This window comes from Aulonocara sp. 'chitande type north' Nkhata Bay, linkage group LG2 (genome assembly GCF_057382095.1).
Source record: "Aulonocara sp. 'chitande type north' Nkhata Bay isolate Kocher_YH1m ecotype deep benthic linkage group LG2, A_spYH_male_GT1.1, whole genome shotgun sequence".
NCBI classification, from domain to species: domain Eukaryota; kingdom Metazoa; phylum Chordata; class Actinopteri; order Cichliformes; family Cichlidae; genus Aulonocara; species Aulonocara sp. 'chitande type north' Nkhata Bay.
Window position 1 is genome coordinate 33,031,582 of NC_141345.1, and position 17,471 is coordinate 33,049,052.

A 17,471-nucleotide genomic window follows, 5' to 3' on the forward strand; every position below is an offset into this window, starting at 1 on the left:
CATTGTGCAATGTAAATAGAAATTGGCCTATACAATGTATCCACAAGTAATTGTTATGATGTATTATGTTTATATCATACAGTCATAGGTTTGCTTACTATTTATTTACTACAAATAAGTCAGTTTTATAAGAATCCACACTGCACTGAACAAAGTATGCACAGAAGAATTTATGACTGTATCACTCATTGTATCATATTCATCACTGTCCAAATATATTTATAGATCACAGTGTAAAAAAATGATGTAGGGTTTGTGGAGACGGTTCAAAGTTCAAACTCCCAGACCAGCTGGGGAATTTCTAGACAAGATGCAGAAAAGATGACTTACCACTACTCCCTGTGAGGCTGCATCCCGCTCACAAATATACAAATTAAATACATTCTTTGTTGAACATACTGCAAAGAAACTATATAATACAGTATATTACATTCAATATTTTCCCAAAATTATTTTATGTGACAGAGAAAACACACAAGGACAAAACAAAACCCCCCAAACAAACAGCAAAACACAAAATGAACTATAACGTATCACTCTTGAAAACTGGAGGACATTTTTATTACAATACAATACGAAACATGAACATTTCCCCTAAAGAGCACTGAACCTGGCATTTGCAATTGACAAAAGAATGAATGCAACTTGTGGTCATCGTGATACCAAAGTTTTGGGTGGTACATTATTATCAACAAAATGGCAAATTTTACAGTAAGAAATGTATCAAACACGTATTTATAAAACTATATGACAATGTTATTACAGCATTTGCATTACAGTCAGCTGCCACAATATACTCAGTAAATTTTGCAGGAAACCACTGGCTACAGTAAACATGTAATAGCTATAACTAAACACACAAACATTCATACATTACCCATGAAACAATAAAGCTTCTTGTAGACAATGAATAAACAATAGCAAATTGTATTATTTATTAAATAGAATGCTTTGAAATGACTGGAATTGACAATTTCAGAATGCATTATTGTCAGTCAACAAAAATACTTGATTACAATTTGCAACACTAAAGGAAACTTGTGCAGATATCTCTAGCTAGTTTTAAATTCTGCGTAAGGGGAGCTGTGCCGTTATTTTAAGAAGAGCTTTAAGCATGCCAGTCTGCCGTAGCTACAGGAAAGAAAATGATTAGCAGCCAATCTAGAGATATATATAATGGCTCCTAGACGCAAAGAAAATTTTTGTTGCTGCACTTGGACCGCCCTTGAGCAATCATCTTTAGCAGGAAATATGCACAAGTTCAAATCACAGATCTATTGCAAGTTTTAAGTTGCACACTTGAAAATGCATGCTCACAGGCCAACACCACAGCAATGTTAACGCCTAACGTTAGGCTTTATTTAGGCACAGTGGTGCTTTTTGTCTTAAATGCATCATGTCAACATGCTAACTTGCTAACAATATGATGTGCGATGTTTGATTAAGAAAAAAAAAAGGCAATTTGGCAGTAGTGCTGGAGAATCACAATATTAGTATTCTCAGCCTCAGTGCCAGTGTCCACATCACAGCTTCACAGAATTGTGCTCCCACACCTCACACTTAGGCTGTCTCCCTGGCAAATCATGTCTTCCAGAAATAGTCATAAGAGTTAACACAGAATGTGCTAGAGACAATAGAGATTATTGCTTTTGATTTTGAATTTTTATTGTTGTAAAATACCTTTTTAAGAGGGACAGACACCTTCAGCTACTTTACAGCACGTGTCATTTTGATTTCACACATGAAACAAGCAGCAGTAGAACATTTCTCAATCTGCACAATTGATTTAGAAAAGATTTTACACTTGACGCTATTTCTGATGAAACCCTAGGAGCACACAGGCTTATAGCCTCCCTGTGGAACTGCTGTGATGTAATAACAAAAAATAAGAGGTTGAGCTAGAGTTTCAGAGTTAAAGATGTAGAGTCTTTAATTTTGGATGGACGGGGCTAGAAATGAGTACATTGAAGGGACGGGTCAAGCTAAGAGTTTTGGAGACCAAGATAGAGAGGCAAGGCAGAGTAGAAATAGTGAATATGTTGAACAGTATGAAGTATGAAGCTACTAGGGAGGAACAAAAGAGGAAGTCCACTCCACAGAGGAGTTTCATGGATGTACTGGATGAGGAAGGATGAGGTTGGTGTGACAGAGGACAGTGTAATAGGAGGCAGATGATTCACTGCGGTGGCCTCTGTTTAAATAAATATGCAGTTTTTGTCTAAAGGAAAGTGCAAATAATTATTTTAGGTCTGTAGCTCCATTTGTTCCTGTTCATTGTGAGCTATCTTGCAAATACTTCCAGATGCAGCCTTGGTGGGATTGCAGCCACGTTTTCTACAATGGGATTAGCATGAAGGCTCTGCTTTGCCTTAAAGGAATTATCCATAGTTAACAACATACAGTTATGCTCCACAAGGTTTCCAGGGGTACAAGGAAGCATAAAAAACTAAACAAACAGAACAAGTACTCCAATAAAAGTAGCTTATTGTTGTCGCATTTCTCTATCTTGAGCCACTGTGAGCTAAGATTCCTAATCAGCAGCATATTTCTTCTAGAAGCAAGTGTTGTGCCATCCTGGCAGCCATCCTGAAAAGTCCAGGACTTAGTGGGGGCAGTTATTTTGGAACATGTGAATTCAGTTTGTGATGTCAGTGAAACCTTTTCTGTTTATTTACGTTTAGGGTGGACACCAGTATTGTCCTCTGAACACATCAATGGCTGTACATAACCCATTTCTCACTCTGAGTGATGTACCAATAAACTGGAGTCTTGACCAAGAAACATTGGCAGCCTCCAACCCATGATGTAACTGTAATGATATAAATACAAATAACCCCAAACAAAACCAAGCAGTCCAGGGTTTTATTTTGCTTGTAGATTTAAAATGGCATAACTGCAGCACAGATACGTGCTTCTTTATATCAGAAAGTAGAAGTTTAGTGAGTTGTTTTTGTCTCTATTTCATCTTATTTTGACCTGATCAATCTCATTTCCAGCTTTCTGACTGTTACAAGCTTAACTTGTTAATGCAAACCTGAAAGGTTTGCTTCAAGCAAGCAAGCAAGCAATTTATATAGCACTTCCAGACAACTCCCAGCTGAAAACAAAGTGTCGTACACCTAACATGAAAAACGAAAAGCACATTAAAATAAATTAAATAAAAACAATAAAATCAGCACCTTAGATCGAATTAAAGCAGTAAAACCAGGGTCAAACTGTGTCAAAAGCCAATGAATAAAAATATAGGCAACTCTTCAGTTCATACAATAACAAATACCAAATCTCTCAGCGACTAAGTGTAAAATCACAATCACTGTGGTATAAGTGAGGGCATGTACAGAATGACATTGGGGATTTCTCTTTATTTTGATGGCACATCCCAGGGAAAAAGACACTGGGACACATAATAATGAGGAGCTGACTAAACCTAAGAACAGTGTGTGAGTGTGACAGACTCATGGGGACCCAGCTAGTTTTATATATATCATACACGTATGGGGACTATCAAATTCACATTGCATCACAAACCACTCGTCGCTGCATGAGTGGCCTACTTGAGCCAAGAAAATAACAAAAGGACTGCAACACTCAGTGAATATGCTTGGAATACTCATCTCCTGTTTCATCTGAGCAAAACAAGGATGCAGGTTTATTTTCATCTCATTTATTTGCAGTCCAACAGATGCTCATCACAAGAGATGGCTCAAAGGTGGATGCAACTCTGAAAAAACTTGTAGAGTATGCAGTATCTTTCTTAGTTGTCACTGGCACCTTAGACCTGAAGGGAAAAGGTATCGAGACACATAATAACAATGACCTAGCTACACTTTAGAAATGTGTGGCATGCCAATGGGTCTTAACCAAGATAAATCTTGAACGAGGCAGATAGTAAGCAATGTAATAAATGTGACCAACTGCAATTCTAAGCGCAGCAGCATCAAGCAGTGTGGACATAATGTGACAGACATATACTGTACTATACTGTATGTATAGTTCCTTATCTTTTCACCCCCCCCAATAAAAAAAATAATTTGCTTTAGGGAAAGAAAAGTGCTATAAGCTTTTATTACTCCAAGGACACGATCAGGATAACTAATGTGTTAAAATATCTCTCTGTTCTTTCCAGATTTCCGGAAGCTAAAGTTTGTAAATAGTTTTTAATAAAAGTTTTAATAATTTCCAGCTGGGCATATTTTTTTTGAATGGCAGAGAGCTGTTGTAGCCATAGAGATGACAAATAAGTGTATACAGGTAAGCTGGTGACAGTTATTTGTTTATAAATGTCAATTAGTGTACCAATGGAAATGAGATATAGCAAGCCTTTTATTCTAATAGTCGTGCAATACTGTTTTTTTGTCTTAACAGTCTCTTTTGTTGTGGAGTTCCTGACAATAAAAATCACTGCTGAGCGACTGTGAGGAAAGTAAAATAGTAAGTAAAGTTTTTTTTCTGCCAAATGCGCACTGTTTCAGTAGATACTCACCTACATATTTAAAAAAAAAAAAAAAAGCCATCCTAGTCAAACAATTGGATCTCAATGGCCCTGAGCGGCTGAAATCCCAAGCCCATTCTTTTCCTTAATGTCATCCTGTGCATTTCCTGATTCTCTCAACTACCCTTGTTTGGGATGTTACGAATATGTCACATAATTTAATCAAATTAAATAATAAAAATAAAGTCAAATTCAAATGGGTGGCGGTAGCTCAGTGGGTAGAGCAGGTCGCCTATTGATTGGAAGGTTGGTGGTTCAATCCCTGGCTCCTCCAGTCTGCATGCCAAGTATCAATTGCCCAAGTTGCTCTCCAATGCATCTGTCGGAGTGTGAATGTAGTTAGAAAGCACTCAGTTTAGAGAAAGTGCTTGTAGATTGGTTGAATGTGTCATGTTGTATAGAGTGCTTTGAGTACTCTGGGAGAGTAGAAAAGTGCTATATAAGAATCAGTCAAATACTATTATCTAAGATTTATGTCTGTCTAACTGTACCAATCACCCCCTTGTTTTTCCAGCCTCTGCCACTAGGTCATAATTATGAGGCCCTTCATTGCCCTATCTATTAATATCCTAAATGTTTATACTCTTTTTAATCCTATGGAATATTCAATGTGTCTCACCCATTGAATAGAGCTTCAGTCAAGTCATTGATGGGAATCATTCAGTTTGCATATTAATCCATTGTTATTATCATTATTAGCTTTTTGTCACTGATAACAGATTCTGTTCCCCAGATTTTACTTGCCTGGCTTTAACAGGATTCATAGGGAGCATGTTTTCTTAATTTAAGAAATTATTTTATGAAGTATGTCCCCCTATCTGCTGTGATGGCTGTTACCGTTGCTGGTCATGCACACATGCACTGTTACATTTTGAGGGAAAAAGACCAAAAAAAAAAAAAAAAATACCAGAACTAATCCTTTTAAACTGCAAAGAATGTAGACACTAACAAGTGACTAAACTGAGGGTAAATATGAACTGCTGAGATGAACGAACTTAAATGAAATTGAGTTTACTGAGGTGAGGTTTTGTTGACAATACAAACATGTACATGTACCTCTACCATTAGACAGTTACATAAGTTAATTTGTTTGTGTGCCTGTGTGAATGTGTGTATGTGGTGGTGTTTCAGTCTTAGAACATACTGACAGCACTGTATGTTGTGTTTCCTGCTTTCTGGTTGATGCTTTAATGTCATTGTACCCCTCATTAGTATTTTCCACAGGCGTGAGCTTGGGCTTTGTGCCATTTGCTTCAAATTCCTGCCCCACGCTGACACTATGGCTGTTTTCCTGCAGGGGCCACATTTCCTGCCAAGTGAGCGATGGATGATGAGCTGGGTGTCTGCTAAGGAGGGGCCTCCTCTGCCTGTAGTTAGCCCACACCTGCACAATAGTCTCTTTGAAAGGCCGTGTTGTTAGTGTGTAAAGGATGGGGTTAAGTGCGCTGTTGATGGGGAGAATAAATATGACCACCCAGGAGCTGATGGTACCTGTCAGAGAACAGAGAAAGAAATACAATTACAGTGTTAATTACTTAGTCTGTCTAGATTGTTACATTTAACAACTACTGACATCACAAATTAAAAATGATATACAAATAGTATCCTTAACCTCAAAATAAATTGTCATCATGCATAATCTAATGCATAATGGCATTCTTATGCAGTAGTAAAACTTATGGGAAACACTTTAAGAAAACACAGAATGAATCCATATTGGGAGCACTTTGCTCCGTTTGACCTTAAAAGGCAGGACTTTACAACCTGATGCTTTGCAAGAGAATGTATCTGTAGCCAGCTCTGATTCACTGTAATCAATTTCAAAAATCATCTAAAACACATCACGTGGCATTTAAATGTATTCTTAACCCACTTCTCCCCCCAAAAAACCAGTTACTTCATCACACACAAATCAGCAACACATTATCACTTTCTTTTGCCAAAGACGTGTGATTACAAACTGCTAATGACCTGGTCAATGATGATGTCACAAAAAAAAAATCAAATGAATAATGAATAATAAAATGAAGCCTGTCATGAATAATCTTAAAGCAAAAATCAGTAAAACAGTAGGATATAAAAAAAAAAAGTCATTAAAAATAATAAAATCTATACACAGGTAATCAGTCACATCCATCATCGTATCCATGTGGCATTAGTTAAAAGTCTAGCAGCTACATTCTGCTGAACCCTTATAAAGACCTGCCTGCATTCATCAAATCATCTGCTTCTTTTAGTGAGTTGCAGCAGACACAGCTGAGTTAAGAGGCCAAAAATGTTGTAGAGGCAAACTGTGAGGCTAATTAGGTAGTATTTTACTCAAAATGCTCTTTTTCATCAAAGTGTTTGTTTAAATGCTTGTCATTCTTTTACTGTACCGGGAATCTCCACCTGCAGCAGCGAGAGGATCTTGAGGATGAAAATGGGGATCCAGCAGAGGGAGTCAGTAATGACGATAGAGAAGAATCTTTTGGCAATGGTCACCTCTTTTTTGATGTGGTTGCTATATTTAGTGGTCTGAGTGCCTGTTCTCTGGATGTTATAAAACATACTTGCATAGGAGAGGACAATGATGAGGAATGCCACCAGGTTAAGACCTATGGAAAGATTTCATACAAACAAGTTTAAATTTGCAGTACTTGAATGTACATGTATAATAAATCTTTGCATCCAGAGCAAATAAATAAATGCAAAACCCCCCACATATAAAACACATATACTAAATACAGAACCTGTACTTTTACAGTTACCTTTGGAGAAGAAGTAAAAACAAAAAAAAAAAAACAAGTGAAAACATGAACAAAAATCTTCAAAGCACTGTTTCAAGAACAAATCCTCACCCAGGAAAATAACGACGGAGTAAACGTGAGCCCATAGAGTCTCTGGTTGTTCAGAGTGCAGTGGAAAGCAGACACCATTGGTCCCGTAAAAGTTGCGAAACAGCCCCTTGCAAACTAATGGGAGGAAGGCAATAATAAAACCAAACACCCATATCCCAAGAAGGATGGTGACAGTTCGTCGCCAGCCAGGAGTCAAGTACTGGAAAGGGTAGACTATGCAGATGTATTTCTCCAGCGTTAGATATGTGAGGAGCAGGACAGATACTTCAGTGGACAGCATGGCCAAAGAGCCAATGACCTGACACTGGCTGCTATCCATCCACGCCTGGGCATGCCGGTTGTACTCGCCTCGAAACTTTAGGTCATATGCACCGATCATGAAGAGGTAGATGCCCATCAACCCATCTGCACCTGCGAAGAAAAAGCAGCTGATTTACAAATTACTTATGAGATTTTGGTATAAGATTACATCCTGATATTTCTGGAGTATTTGGCTGAACATATACTGTAGCTATAACGATGTATTTGGGCTGCTTTGCTTCAGAAAATGTAGTTTCATTACTTTAGATTAATTAAGAAATGTGAGCACAATGTCAGTTGGACTTATTTTAACACCAAATAAACACTGCAGTGCTCTGAAAAAAAAGACAAGTTCAAAAATTGGTCAACATGAAAGGATTGAATCTGTAAGAAGGAGATTAATGATAACATGCTGACAGCAGCCACTCAACCTCGGAAATCCATGCATATTAAGAGGAACCAGGGATACTATAGGCTAACATCAGTCTTTCATGCGGTCTAAACTGTTATGAAAAGGAAATGAATGATATGATCAGTTTGAAATGGTGCAAAAATAGACCCATTAGCATTCTTGCTGAAACTCTTGAGGAAAAGGAGTAGCGGCTGGGCTCATTTTAACTTAGCATTAAGACTTTGAATAGGAAAAAAAAACTAGCTCTGTTCTGTTCAAGGGAAACAAAACTGACACATTAACTAGAGAACTCAAGGCAAAACTAATGAAAGAGAAACAGAATAATGTATGTTCAGTGTTTTAAACTAGAATGCTGATTTTATGTTCTTCTACTCAAAGAGGAAGGTTCTTCCGAGTTAAATTTTACTTGAGGGGAGAATGATTTATGATATCACAGCTAGTTAGAAGCCAGTTTTGAAGAAATCGACACACACTTTAAATGTTGCGTATTATTAAAGAACGTGTAAGGGATACCCATTCATCCATCCATCCTGTTAACCGCAGTTTAGGGTCACAGGCGTGATGGAGCATACAACAGTGCTGCATATTTATAGATTCTGAACAAAAATGAAACAGCTGAGTTTTACACTTGAATTTCAAAACTTTTAAACATCTTATCTAAACCAAGAAATGTTCAAGGAGTTTGAGGATTAACATTTAAATGCAATCTAAATTCTGACATGTAAAATGGGGAAATATTTAATATTGCAGAGTATTCTTGGGTCTCTCAGTCTAATTTGAAAAAAATAGGTCATGTTATTCATGTTAAAAAAAGGTTCATTTCTTTCAGTTGTATCTTGTCACGATCCGCAGTGGCAGACTGAGTGGAGAGTGTGTGGAGGACTCAGACACAGGCGAAGACATGAAACGGAGTTCAAACGAAAAGCGAGCCTTTATTTTGGCTGATGACATGGCGGTCAAACAAGGCAGAAGCACAGTGACAATGACAGTATCTGTTCCATTAAAAAAACATTCAAATGTAATACAAGTGGATTTGATCTATTCATGAGAAACCTTTTCAAATACAGTAAATGAACTTGCAGACATTGCTCAAGATTTCCAGCAAAACACAACTAAGCACACTGCAAGTATCAGTGAGCAACATTTTAATAGAATGAAACACAGTATCAACTAATGGAGGTGTCCAAAGTCAAATTGATTTTATCCAAAGTAAAGAAGGGCTTTTTCTGTGTGAAATGATGATTAGAGTAAAACCTTTGAAGAGGTTATGACATTTTACATGCACTGGTAAAACTGCTTATTTACATTCAAAGCACGATCAAATGGAATTAGAGTGACTGGACTATAAGAAGATCAATAATAAGGCTCAGTAGACTGAGAGTTGGGGAAAAAAAATGAACACATACAGATTTTGCTATAGAAGAAAAAGCAAGACTCCAATCAGCATAAGTGCATTAGTATTAGTTCCTATAACAGTTGGGGGATATATTAACATTCACCAGCATTTCTCTGATTGGAAAAAGTGTTCTATTTGCAACAGCAACACTTCATTTATCAGAGACATCTTTTGGTTTTCCTGTTTTTAGAAAAGAATTTATTCAGCAGCAGAATAATGACCACAATACAAGCTTTCCGAGAGCTACGAAAGAAAAAACATCAACTGTCACTGATTTTGCTCTATAAGCCACCCACCTTCATCCCCATGGAACGTTTGTGGGGGCATTTGAAGACTAAGAAAACTTTCTCGATAAAACAAGAAACTTTTTGGGGATGTTGTGAGATGGTATAATATGGGATATGAAGTTTTGTACAAACCTGTAGATTCCAGGGTTCGAAATATTCATGTGATTACAAATGTAAATATAAGCTGCGGAGCCAATATTTTTTATGATAAAAAGTCTAAACAAATACAAACTATAGGTATCATCACTAGACCTACTAGAGTTTCTGAATCAGAATCAGAATACTTTGTTAATCCCAGAGGAAATTATGTGGTCACAGTTGCTCCAAGACAGTAAGAACAGTAACTAAATAAACTAAAGTAATTACTACAATCTATATTACAATATTATAAAATATAACAAAATACCTCTTATGCAAATAGCTCCAAATTATAAACATCCCAGTATATTACACAAATAAATTAGTTGACACTGAGGTGCCCTTCTTGTTAAGACTTTGACCCCTACTGTACAACATTTTTCTTTATATAAACGTTAGAAAAAGCAACATTTAAAGCCCAAACCTCAAATTTGTGTTGCTTAGTTAAGTTCGTTTTTCAGTGTGGAATTTGATTGTCACCCCTTGCGACAACTGATGAAAAATGCACTTCACAGCCTTCACTCAAGAAGAAGTGGGTCTCTTTGTTAGGTTGCCGTAATGAGCCCATTACAGCTTGCTGCAAGTAAGGTGAGGAGGACAATGCACTCAAAAACTTGTGCGTACCCCCTCGGGCAGAAATTCTTGAGAGCATGTAACTTTCTCTTCAAAACTAACAAACTAACAAAAGGTTATGTTTGTGAAGGTTCTCAGTCATCCAGGTCATCGTAGTCAAAGGAGCTTGCCTTTCCTGGACTGCGCTGTGCACATTGAAGAGAATGGCAACCACAACATCGAAGTTTACCGGAAGCCCACACACACGGACCAGTACTTCCTCTTTGACTCCCATCACCCTCTGGAACACAAACTTGGAGTAATTAGGACCCTACACCACCGGGCAGAACATGTTCCCTCTAAGCCTGAAGGGAAAAAGAAGGAACACACCCATGTAAAGGAAGCACTCAAAACATGCGGTTATCCTAATTGGGCGTTTATAAAGTCAGCAAAGATGCACAGAAAAGAAGATCAGACACCAGCGAGGGAGGATAAGAAGGACAGACTCAACAACATTGTCATCCCCTATGTAGCCGGTGTGTCAGAAAAACTCAGGAGAGTTTTCTCCAAGCATGACATCCCGGTGCATTTCAGACCCAGCAACACACTCAGACAAAAACTGGTTCACCCGAAAGACAAAACTCCTAAACACAAACTTAACAACGTGGTGTATGCTGTACAGTGCAGCGAGGAATGCTCAGACCTCTACATTGGAGAGACCAAACAGCCACTTCACAAGCGCATGGCACAACACAGAAGAGCCACCTCCACAGGACAAGACTCAGCAGTCCATCTGCATCTAAAGGACAAAGGACACTCTTTCGAGGATGCCAATGTTCACATTTTGGACGGAGAGGACAGATGGTTTGAAAGAGGAGTGAAAGAAGCCATCTATGTCCACTGTGAGCGACCATCTTTGAACAGAGGCGGGGGTTTACGACACCAACTCTCTGCCATCTATAATCCAGTTTTGAGATCCCTTCCCAGACGCCTTAACGCCCACTCACATCCTGGGCCATCTGACCTCAGGAATTCGCATGATAAGGTGGGGCCAGGTTTCACAATGAACTCACCCGAAACTCTGGCTGATTGGGACCCACACCCATTTTCACACCCTGGCTCAGGCGATTAGAGGATCATCAGGGGGTCCTTTTGTCCCTCTGTGGGGGGTCACTCCTACTAGGTTTATATCTGGGACTCTCCACCATTTGACCTTAGAACTGAAGAAGCTTCTCGGATGAGAGGTGAAACGTCTTCAAGCAACTTAAAGAAGTCCAGACGCTTTTCTTTGCAAGCTCCTTTGACTAACAAAAGGTTAGAAGTTCAAAAAGCAAGCTGAGACGTTATACATCTGTCTTAAAAGACTGTTCAATGTGCAATCTCCATCTCTTGGAATAATTGGAATTTGATATACAAAACATGACTATGCATCGTACACCAACCATTGTTTCATGCTTGAAACTCTTGGAGAGAAAAAGAACTGAAATTAAAAGATAACTACCAGCCCCATCTGTTATTTTCTTTTATACCTACTTTCAATTCTGTTTGCAAAGTTATCACAATGTTTTTTTCTTAAATTTGTGATTTAATTCACAACTTATATCCTCTGATGAATTGCCCACTGCTTCATCAGTCATGGATTAATGTTTATTTCTTTGATAGTTTGGTGAATTCATTACTCAAATCCTCCTTAGTCCTGTTAGTCCTGTTAGTAATTCTTTTGATGCTGAATCAGACCAAAGCTCTTTAGAAGGCATTAATTGTGGACCTGGAATAAAATAACTAAACATTGCTTTTAAGTTTTCTTTTGTATGTTTTGGGGTTTTTTATGTTATAATGTGTCATAGAAAGATTGTAAGGGTACAAAAATTAAACTTGCCGACTGTGTGATGGGGCTCCTATATAGTCACTTAAAGATCATGAATACTTTGGCTTTCTTAGGAAAAGGCAATGGCTGATACAAGCATAATTAATTCATGTCAAGTCTTGTTCCAGTTCTAAGTACGGATGACTCAACACTTTCATGTTTGTACTTTGTTATTGGTTCATTTCTTCCTTGACTCTTTCCGCTCCTTTAATAGCCATATTAAAAGCAATATGCAAACACATCCTGCTTGCATTAAGATACTCTTTTTAAACTCTTCAGCTAAAGTAGCAAAGAATAAGTCATATTTAAAATGCTTTACTTTTCTCATCATCATAAGCTTCATTTTTGGCTTTCTTTGGCCAAAAATCTACTTGCTAATGAAAACAGTTCTCATATCACATTCACACACCAGTGCACTCCACAAAAAGACTGGATTTACTTTTCCACTGTGTTTGAAACCACAAAACACGTGAACAGCTTTTTACTAACAGCTCTGGCTCTGGCTCAGGACATCAGTTGCGACCGGTTACCGGTAAGGGGAGGAAGATAGGACAAAGACATGCTGTGGGAGAAAGCCAAAGATTAATAATAACTAAAGATTACATGTCACCTGATCCAGCCCTTACTATATGCTTTATCAAAAAGAAAGATTTAAATCTAATTTAAACCAAGTCGGATCCTCTTTAGCCTCCAGAACGGCTTTACTTTGTTGTGGCACAAACTCAACATGATGCTGGAAACATTCTTCAGAGTTTAGGCTGTACCAACATGATAGCATCATACCAGATTTGCTGCTGATTTGTTGGCTGCACATACATGATGCGGTTTCCCCATTCCAGTCCCAAGGTGCTCTAACAGACTGAGATCAGGTCACTGTAGAGGCCATTTGAGAACAAGTGAACTTACTGTCATGTTCAAGAAACCAGTTTGAGATGTTTTGAGCTTTGTGACATAGTGTGTCATGGGCTGTTATCCTTTTGTGAGTAGATAAAAGAAAATGCTAAACTGTGATCATAAACGGGTCGGCATGATCAGCAACAATGATTTGTGATTTGTTTTGCACTTAGAAATGCACGTCTAGATACCTTGGTTATAGCGAATGTCAATTTGAGTCAACCTGTCTACATGCCTTGAGCTGCTGCAATTTGATTGGTTGATTTGTGTTAACAAGCAGCTGAATAGCTGAACCCATCAAAGTGACTGGCAAGTGTAGTTCAGCTGTATCTCAGTCAAAACTGTTTTTTGCCACTTAGTATGCATCATATATAAAAGCAGTTTTATGACAAGAGTTAAGTTTGAATATATATTTACTATTTTTACATATCATGTTAATCATGTCTTATCTTAATGACTTTTTATTTCTTTGGATGATGAGAATATCTTATCTAATCAACTGCCAGCTTTTTGCATTTAGTAGTATTCATGAGGATTGCCAGTGTATTTAATATTAAACCTTTATTATTGAAACATGGTGATAGGCACGGTGGAAACTAATTTCATGCTTTGTGCTGTCTTTGACATTCAAGGCTATCAGAAGGACACAGTGTTGGAAGAATATGTCAGTTGTAATCTAGAAACTGCAACAGCAAACAATAAAATCTTTGTAGCCAGTAAAAGTTATATCCTAAAAGTTATACGAGTTTTCCACTTTAAATGTAGTAACGTGACTTACAGCAGAGGGAGATGATGCACATGGCATGTAGTTTGTTCTCTGAGCGAATGTACGACCGCATGCAGATGACGAAGATATTGCCGAAGCAGGTGGTAGCAGACACAACCCAGACGAAGACCCTCAGCACAATATTGGCCAGTAGGTTCTCAAAGGATGAGATTCCATCAGTGTTGGGCTTACAACTACGCACATGAGGAGCATAGCCACAGTACTGGAATTTCTTGAAGTAGCTGTAATCACGCAAAAAAAGTGTAAGGTTAAGCAACAGACAAAAGGAGATTGTTTATTTGAACCAAAAAGGTTCTGGGTCAATCAAGGCAACAGGAAAATTCCACACTGTAAATGTCTTTTCTTTTTATACATACTGGCAGGTGCAGAAATAAGAGAGAGGAATAAAGCAAGAAGGGGTATTCTGGTGATCTGAATTGCCAATTTTATACGGAAATAATAGCACCCGAAGCTGTGAGACTCTAAAGGTGGTAAACCTAATCAAGAAGCCAACTTAAATTAAAATGAGTGCTTTTGTCTTTCTACCCAGGTGGAGACCTGCAAAAGTTTAACAGTAATCATTTTATCCAAAGAAAGAATTAAAGGGTTTATTCAGCTGAATTATCTGCCCATCTCCCACCATCAACCCCTGTATAGAAATTGACATGTCATTTATGGTCCTTACTAGGGCTGGGCCATATCATACCGTTCACGGTAATACCGGTGTAATATTGGGCAAAGATAAGAAAATGAAATATCGCGATAGAATATGGGTAAAATGCGAATGCGCAGTGCCTTTGTTTTCATACACACATGGCGGAAAAAGCATGCTGGCGACGGAAAATGAGAAGGACGAAAGCGGATCGTTGAATGAAACAGATGAACCAGAATTGGTTTTTAAAAATGCTGCAACTTCAGTGATGTCGAACTGGTTTAGCTTTCGTCCATCAGATACACAACAAAGCACTATTTTTGGTAGCGCATGCTAGCGACGGCCGTATTTTGGAAAATACGGCACACTTAAAATCAATCCTTTGATTTTTCTGAAAATCGACAGAGCCTCTTATAATCCCGTGTGCCTTATGTATGAATTCTGGTTGTGTCTACTGACCTCGAAACGATTTTATGTGCTACACGGCGCTCGAAAATCTGTCAAATGTTTTAGTACGACTTTGCTAAGCTAAGAAACCCGCACCGCTTGATGGATTGTCGGAGCATTGCGGCTATCGTAGGCAGGAGCCTCGCGGAGTGATACGTACTGTGCTTCAACATAATATCAGCAAGGAATTTGCATTTGCACTGTTAAATTTTTATATAACTTTCATGCACATAAAAAACTGCTGCTTGTTTAAGTGAAAATACATTGATTTTTTTTTCCACTAATAAAGTTGTGGAGTTGTAAAGTATTTTGTCTACTGTCAATTATATTGTCAGTTATATCATTATAAATTTTCAAACGTATATCGTGATAAATATTTTTGGTCATATTGCCCTGCTCTAGTCCTTACAGTAATTAAAAATGACATTTCAACAAATCAAACTATTTTCCAGCTTCCAACATTGCCCATAGCTAAATGTCAAAGTGAACATGCTACTGTCCTTACAATGTTAATTTGCTTACTATATGTTAATCAGTTATTTTATTGCTATAGTATTAAAGGAATGGCAATAATTTACAGAGTATTGACAGTAGTCTCTATTTGGAAAGTCAGAGCATCCTCAGTGCTATTAGAATTCATCCAGGAAAATATGAATTGAGTGCAAAATTAATAATTGGCCAATATTTGTTTCACATTTCTCAAATGTCAAACACATGCTGGTGCTCGCTCTTTAAAACCAAAGTGGAATGACCTTTTTAGGACAATTAAATTGCGATCAAATCACGATGTTCAAAAATTAACTATGTTTTTTTATTTTTTTTTTAAGTCCCTTTAGTTAATGCACATGTTTTATGGAAATGCACTCTTATAAAGAAACAATCCCTTTGAAAACAGTTCACTGCTTTACTTCTGGAGTTTTCTGAATAATAGGTGCAACAATTTCTTCAAATAGAGATGCAACTTTAAATTTATTTTTTAAATTGCTTTGTGAAATAAAAATGCTATTCCATTCATGCTGGCATATATCAAAATATTTATGAATGAAGTAGCTTGAGCACTGCTGCTTTAAAATGCATTTTACTTCTGCAAAATAAGATAGATTTGAATGCAGCTGACACTTACTAAAACTTGTATGAAGCACTATTACAAAGGGAACGTTAAAGAATCTCTGTGACTGTATCCAAGGGTGAAGAGGCATTCATCTTATCATGTTCTCTGTCTTGTTGCATCTCTTCAGGACTTACATGGATGTATCTTGAGTTGTTTTAGCAACAGAAAAGAAGGATTACACTAAGCTTGACTTAATCATCTCCTGGTTGGAAGAGGAGTCTGACAGTCTCAATAAGGCCAGCTCAAAGCTCATTACTAGGATAATATTTCTATGTGTGAGTAACACATTGTCTCTATGACAGTCCAGACTGAACAATAAGGATTTACTGTTTAAACATAGACCATCACAATGGAGTACTTACATATGAGTCAAGTATTTGAGTGGTTCAAACATCCTTCGCTGAATGTTTCCAATTTCTATTCCTTCTATGCTCCTAACAAATATAAAGATGATTTTGTCTTAGTTTGATGCCACACACAATACAGTATGCTGATTTGTTTTGTACACAAAAACGTGAAAACGTGTTTTCACCAAATCTTCTTCTTGGTAAATGGCCTTTCAAGGCCTAAATGGGGGACATTTCTACTAGAAAGAGACTTCTGTTTATTTAGATTTTGACTTTTGTGAATTCAAGCTTGTGCGTATGAAGAAGAAGTATGACAATCACTTGCCGGAATGTCTCAAACAGCAATATGCAGAATATACTGAGGTTCTCAAAAATGGAAAAACATTAAAAAATGATAACCTTCTTCAAACTAGTCAAACTAATCAAATCAAAAACTGGAGCTGACCAAAGTAATTGGACAGGCACCAACATGAAAGATAAGATCAATAAGATAAGATCAATATGAAAGTAAAATAAATATGATATAGTAAAAAAATAATGAATTAGAATAAAAAACCTGTATATTTACATAAAAGGTTGATTGTAAACCGAGTTTGTGTGGTTACTTGATATCAATTTATTGATTAACTCAGTTTTATTTAATGCTAAACATTGATTTTTTTAAAATTTTAATGTTATCAAGGATGCATCATCAAATACTTACAATGATTTTAACTTATGTAACTTATCAAAGTGGTCAACTTGCAGCTCCATGATGGGATTGTACGATATATTTCTGCAGAAAAAAGGGGAAAATAAGCAACAATGAACAGCACACACACATAAATGATTAATGAAATTACAGTTCACTGTACATTATGCATGGGAGGACGGAAACAAAGCACAGCAATCTTCAGTGATGCAGTTTCATGAAAACAAACAGAACACCAGTGACATTTAAATATGTCTAGAAGCATTTTATGCATGTCAG

The 17,471-nt window shown here is 37.3% G+C and overlaps 1 protein-coding gene and 1 long non-coding RNA gene across 2 annotated transcripts in view; one reads left to right on the top strand and one right to left on the bottom strand.

The window, feature by feature from the left end:
- rxfp1 (relaxin family peptide receptor 1) overlaps window positions 1–17,471 on the bottom strand; it is a 94,459-nt gene continuing 76,988 nt past the window's right edge. The window contains exons 13-18 of the mRNA XM_086259831.1: window positions 17,205–17,276; window positions 16,517–16,588; window positions 13,957–14,186; window positions 7,333–7,743; window positions 6,871–7,089; window positions 1–5,983 (exon numbers count right to left, since the gene is read on the bottom strand). Of these exons, the coding sequence (XP_086115957.1) occupies window positions 5,574–5,983; window positions 6,871–7,089; window positions 7,333–7,743; window positions 13,957–14,186; window positions 16,517–16,588; window positions 17,205–17,276 (1,414 nt within the window). The 3' untranslated portion in view covers window positions 1–5,573. The remainder of the gene's footprint in view (window positions 5,984–6,870; window positions 7,090–7,332; window positions 7,744–13,956; window positions 14,187–16,516; window positions 16,589–17,204; window positions 17,277–17,471) is intronic.
- LOC147338223 (uncharacterized) lies at window positions 3,700–6,631 on the top strand. Its single transcript, XR_015124475.1, has 3 exons — window positions 3,700–4,251; window positions 4,366–4,431; window positions 5,790–6,631. It is a non-coding gene; the product is annotated as an uncharacterized LOC147338223 (long non-coding RNA).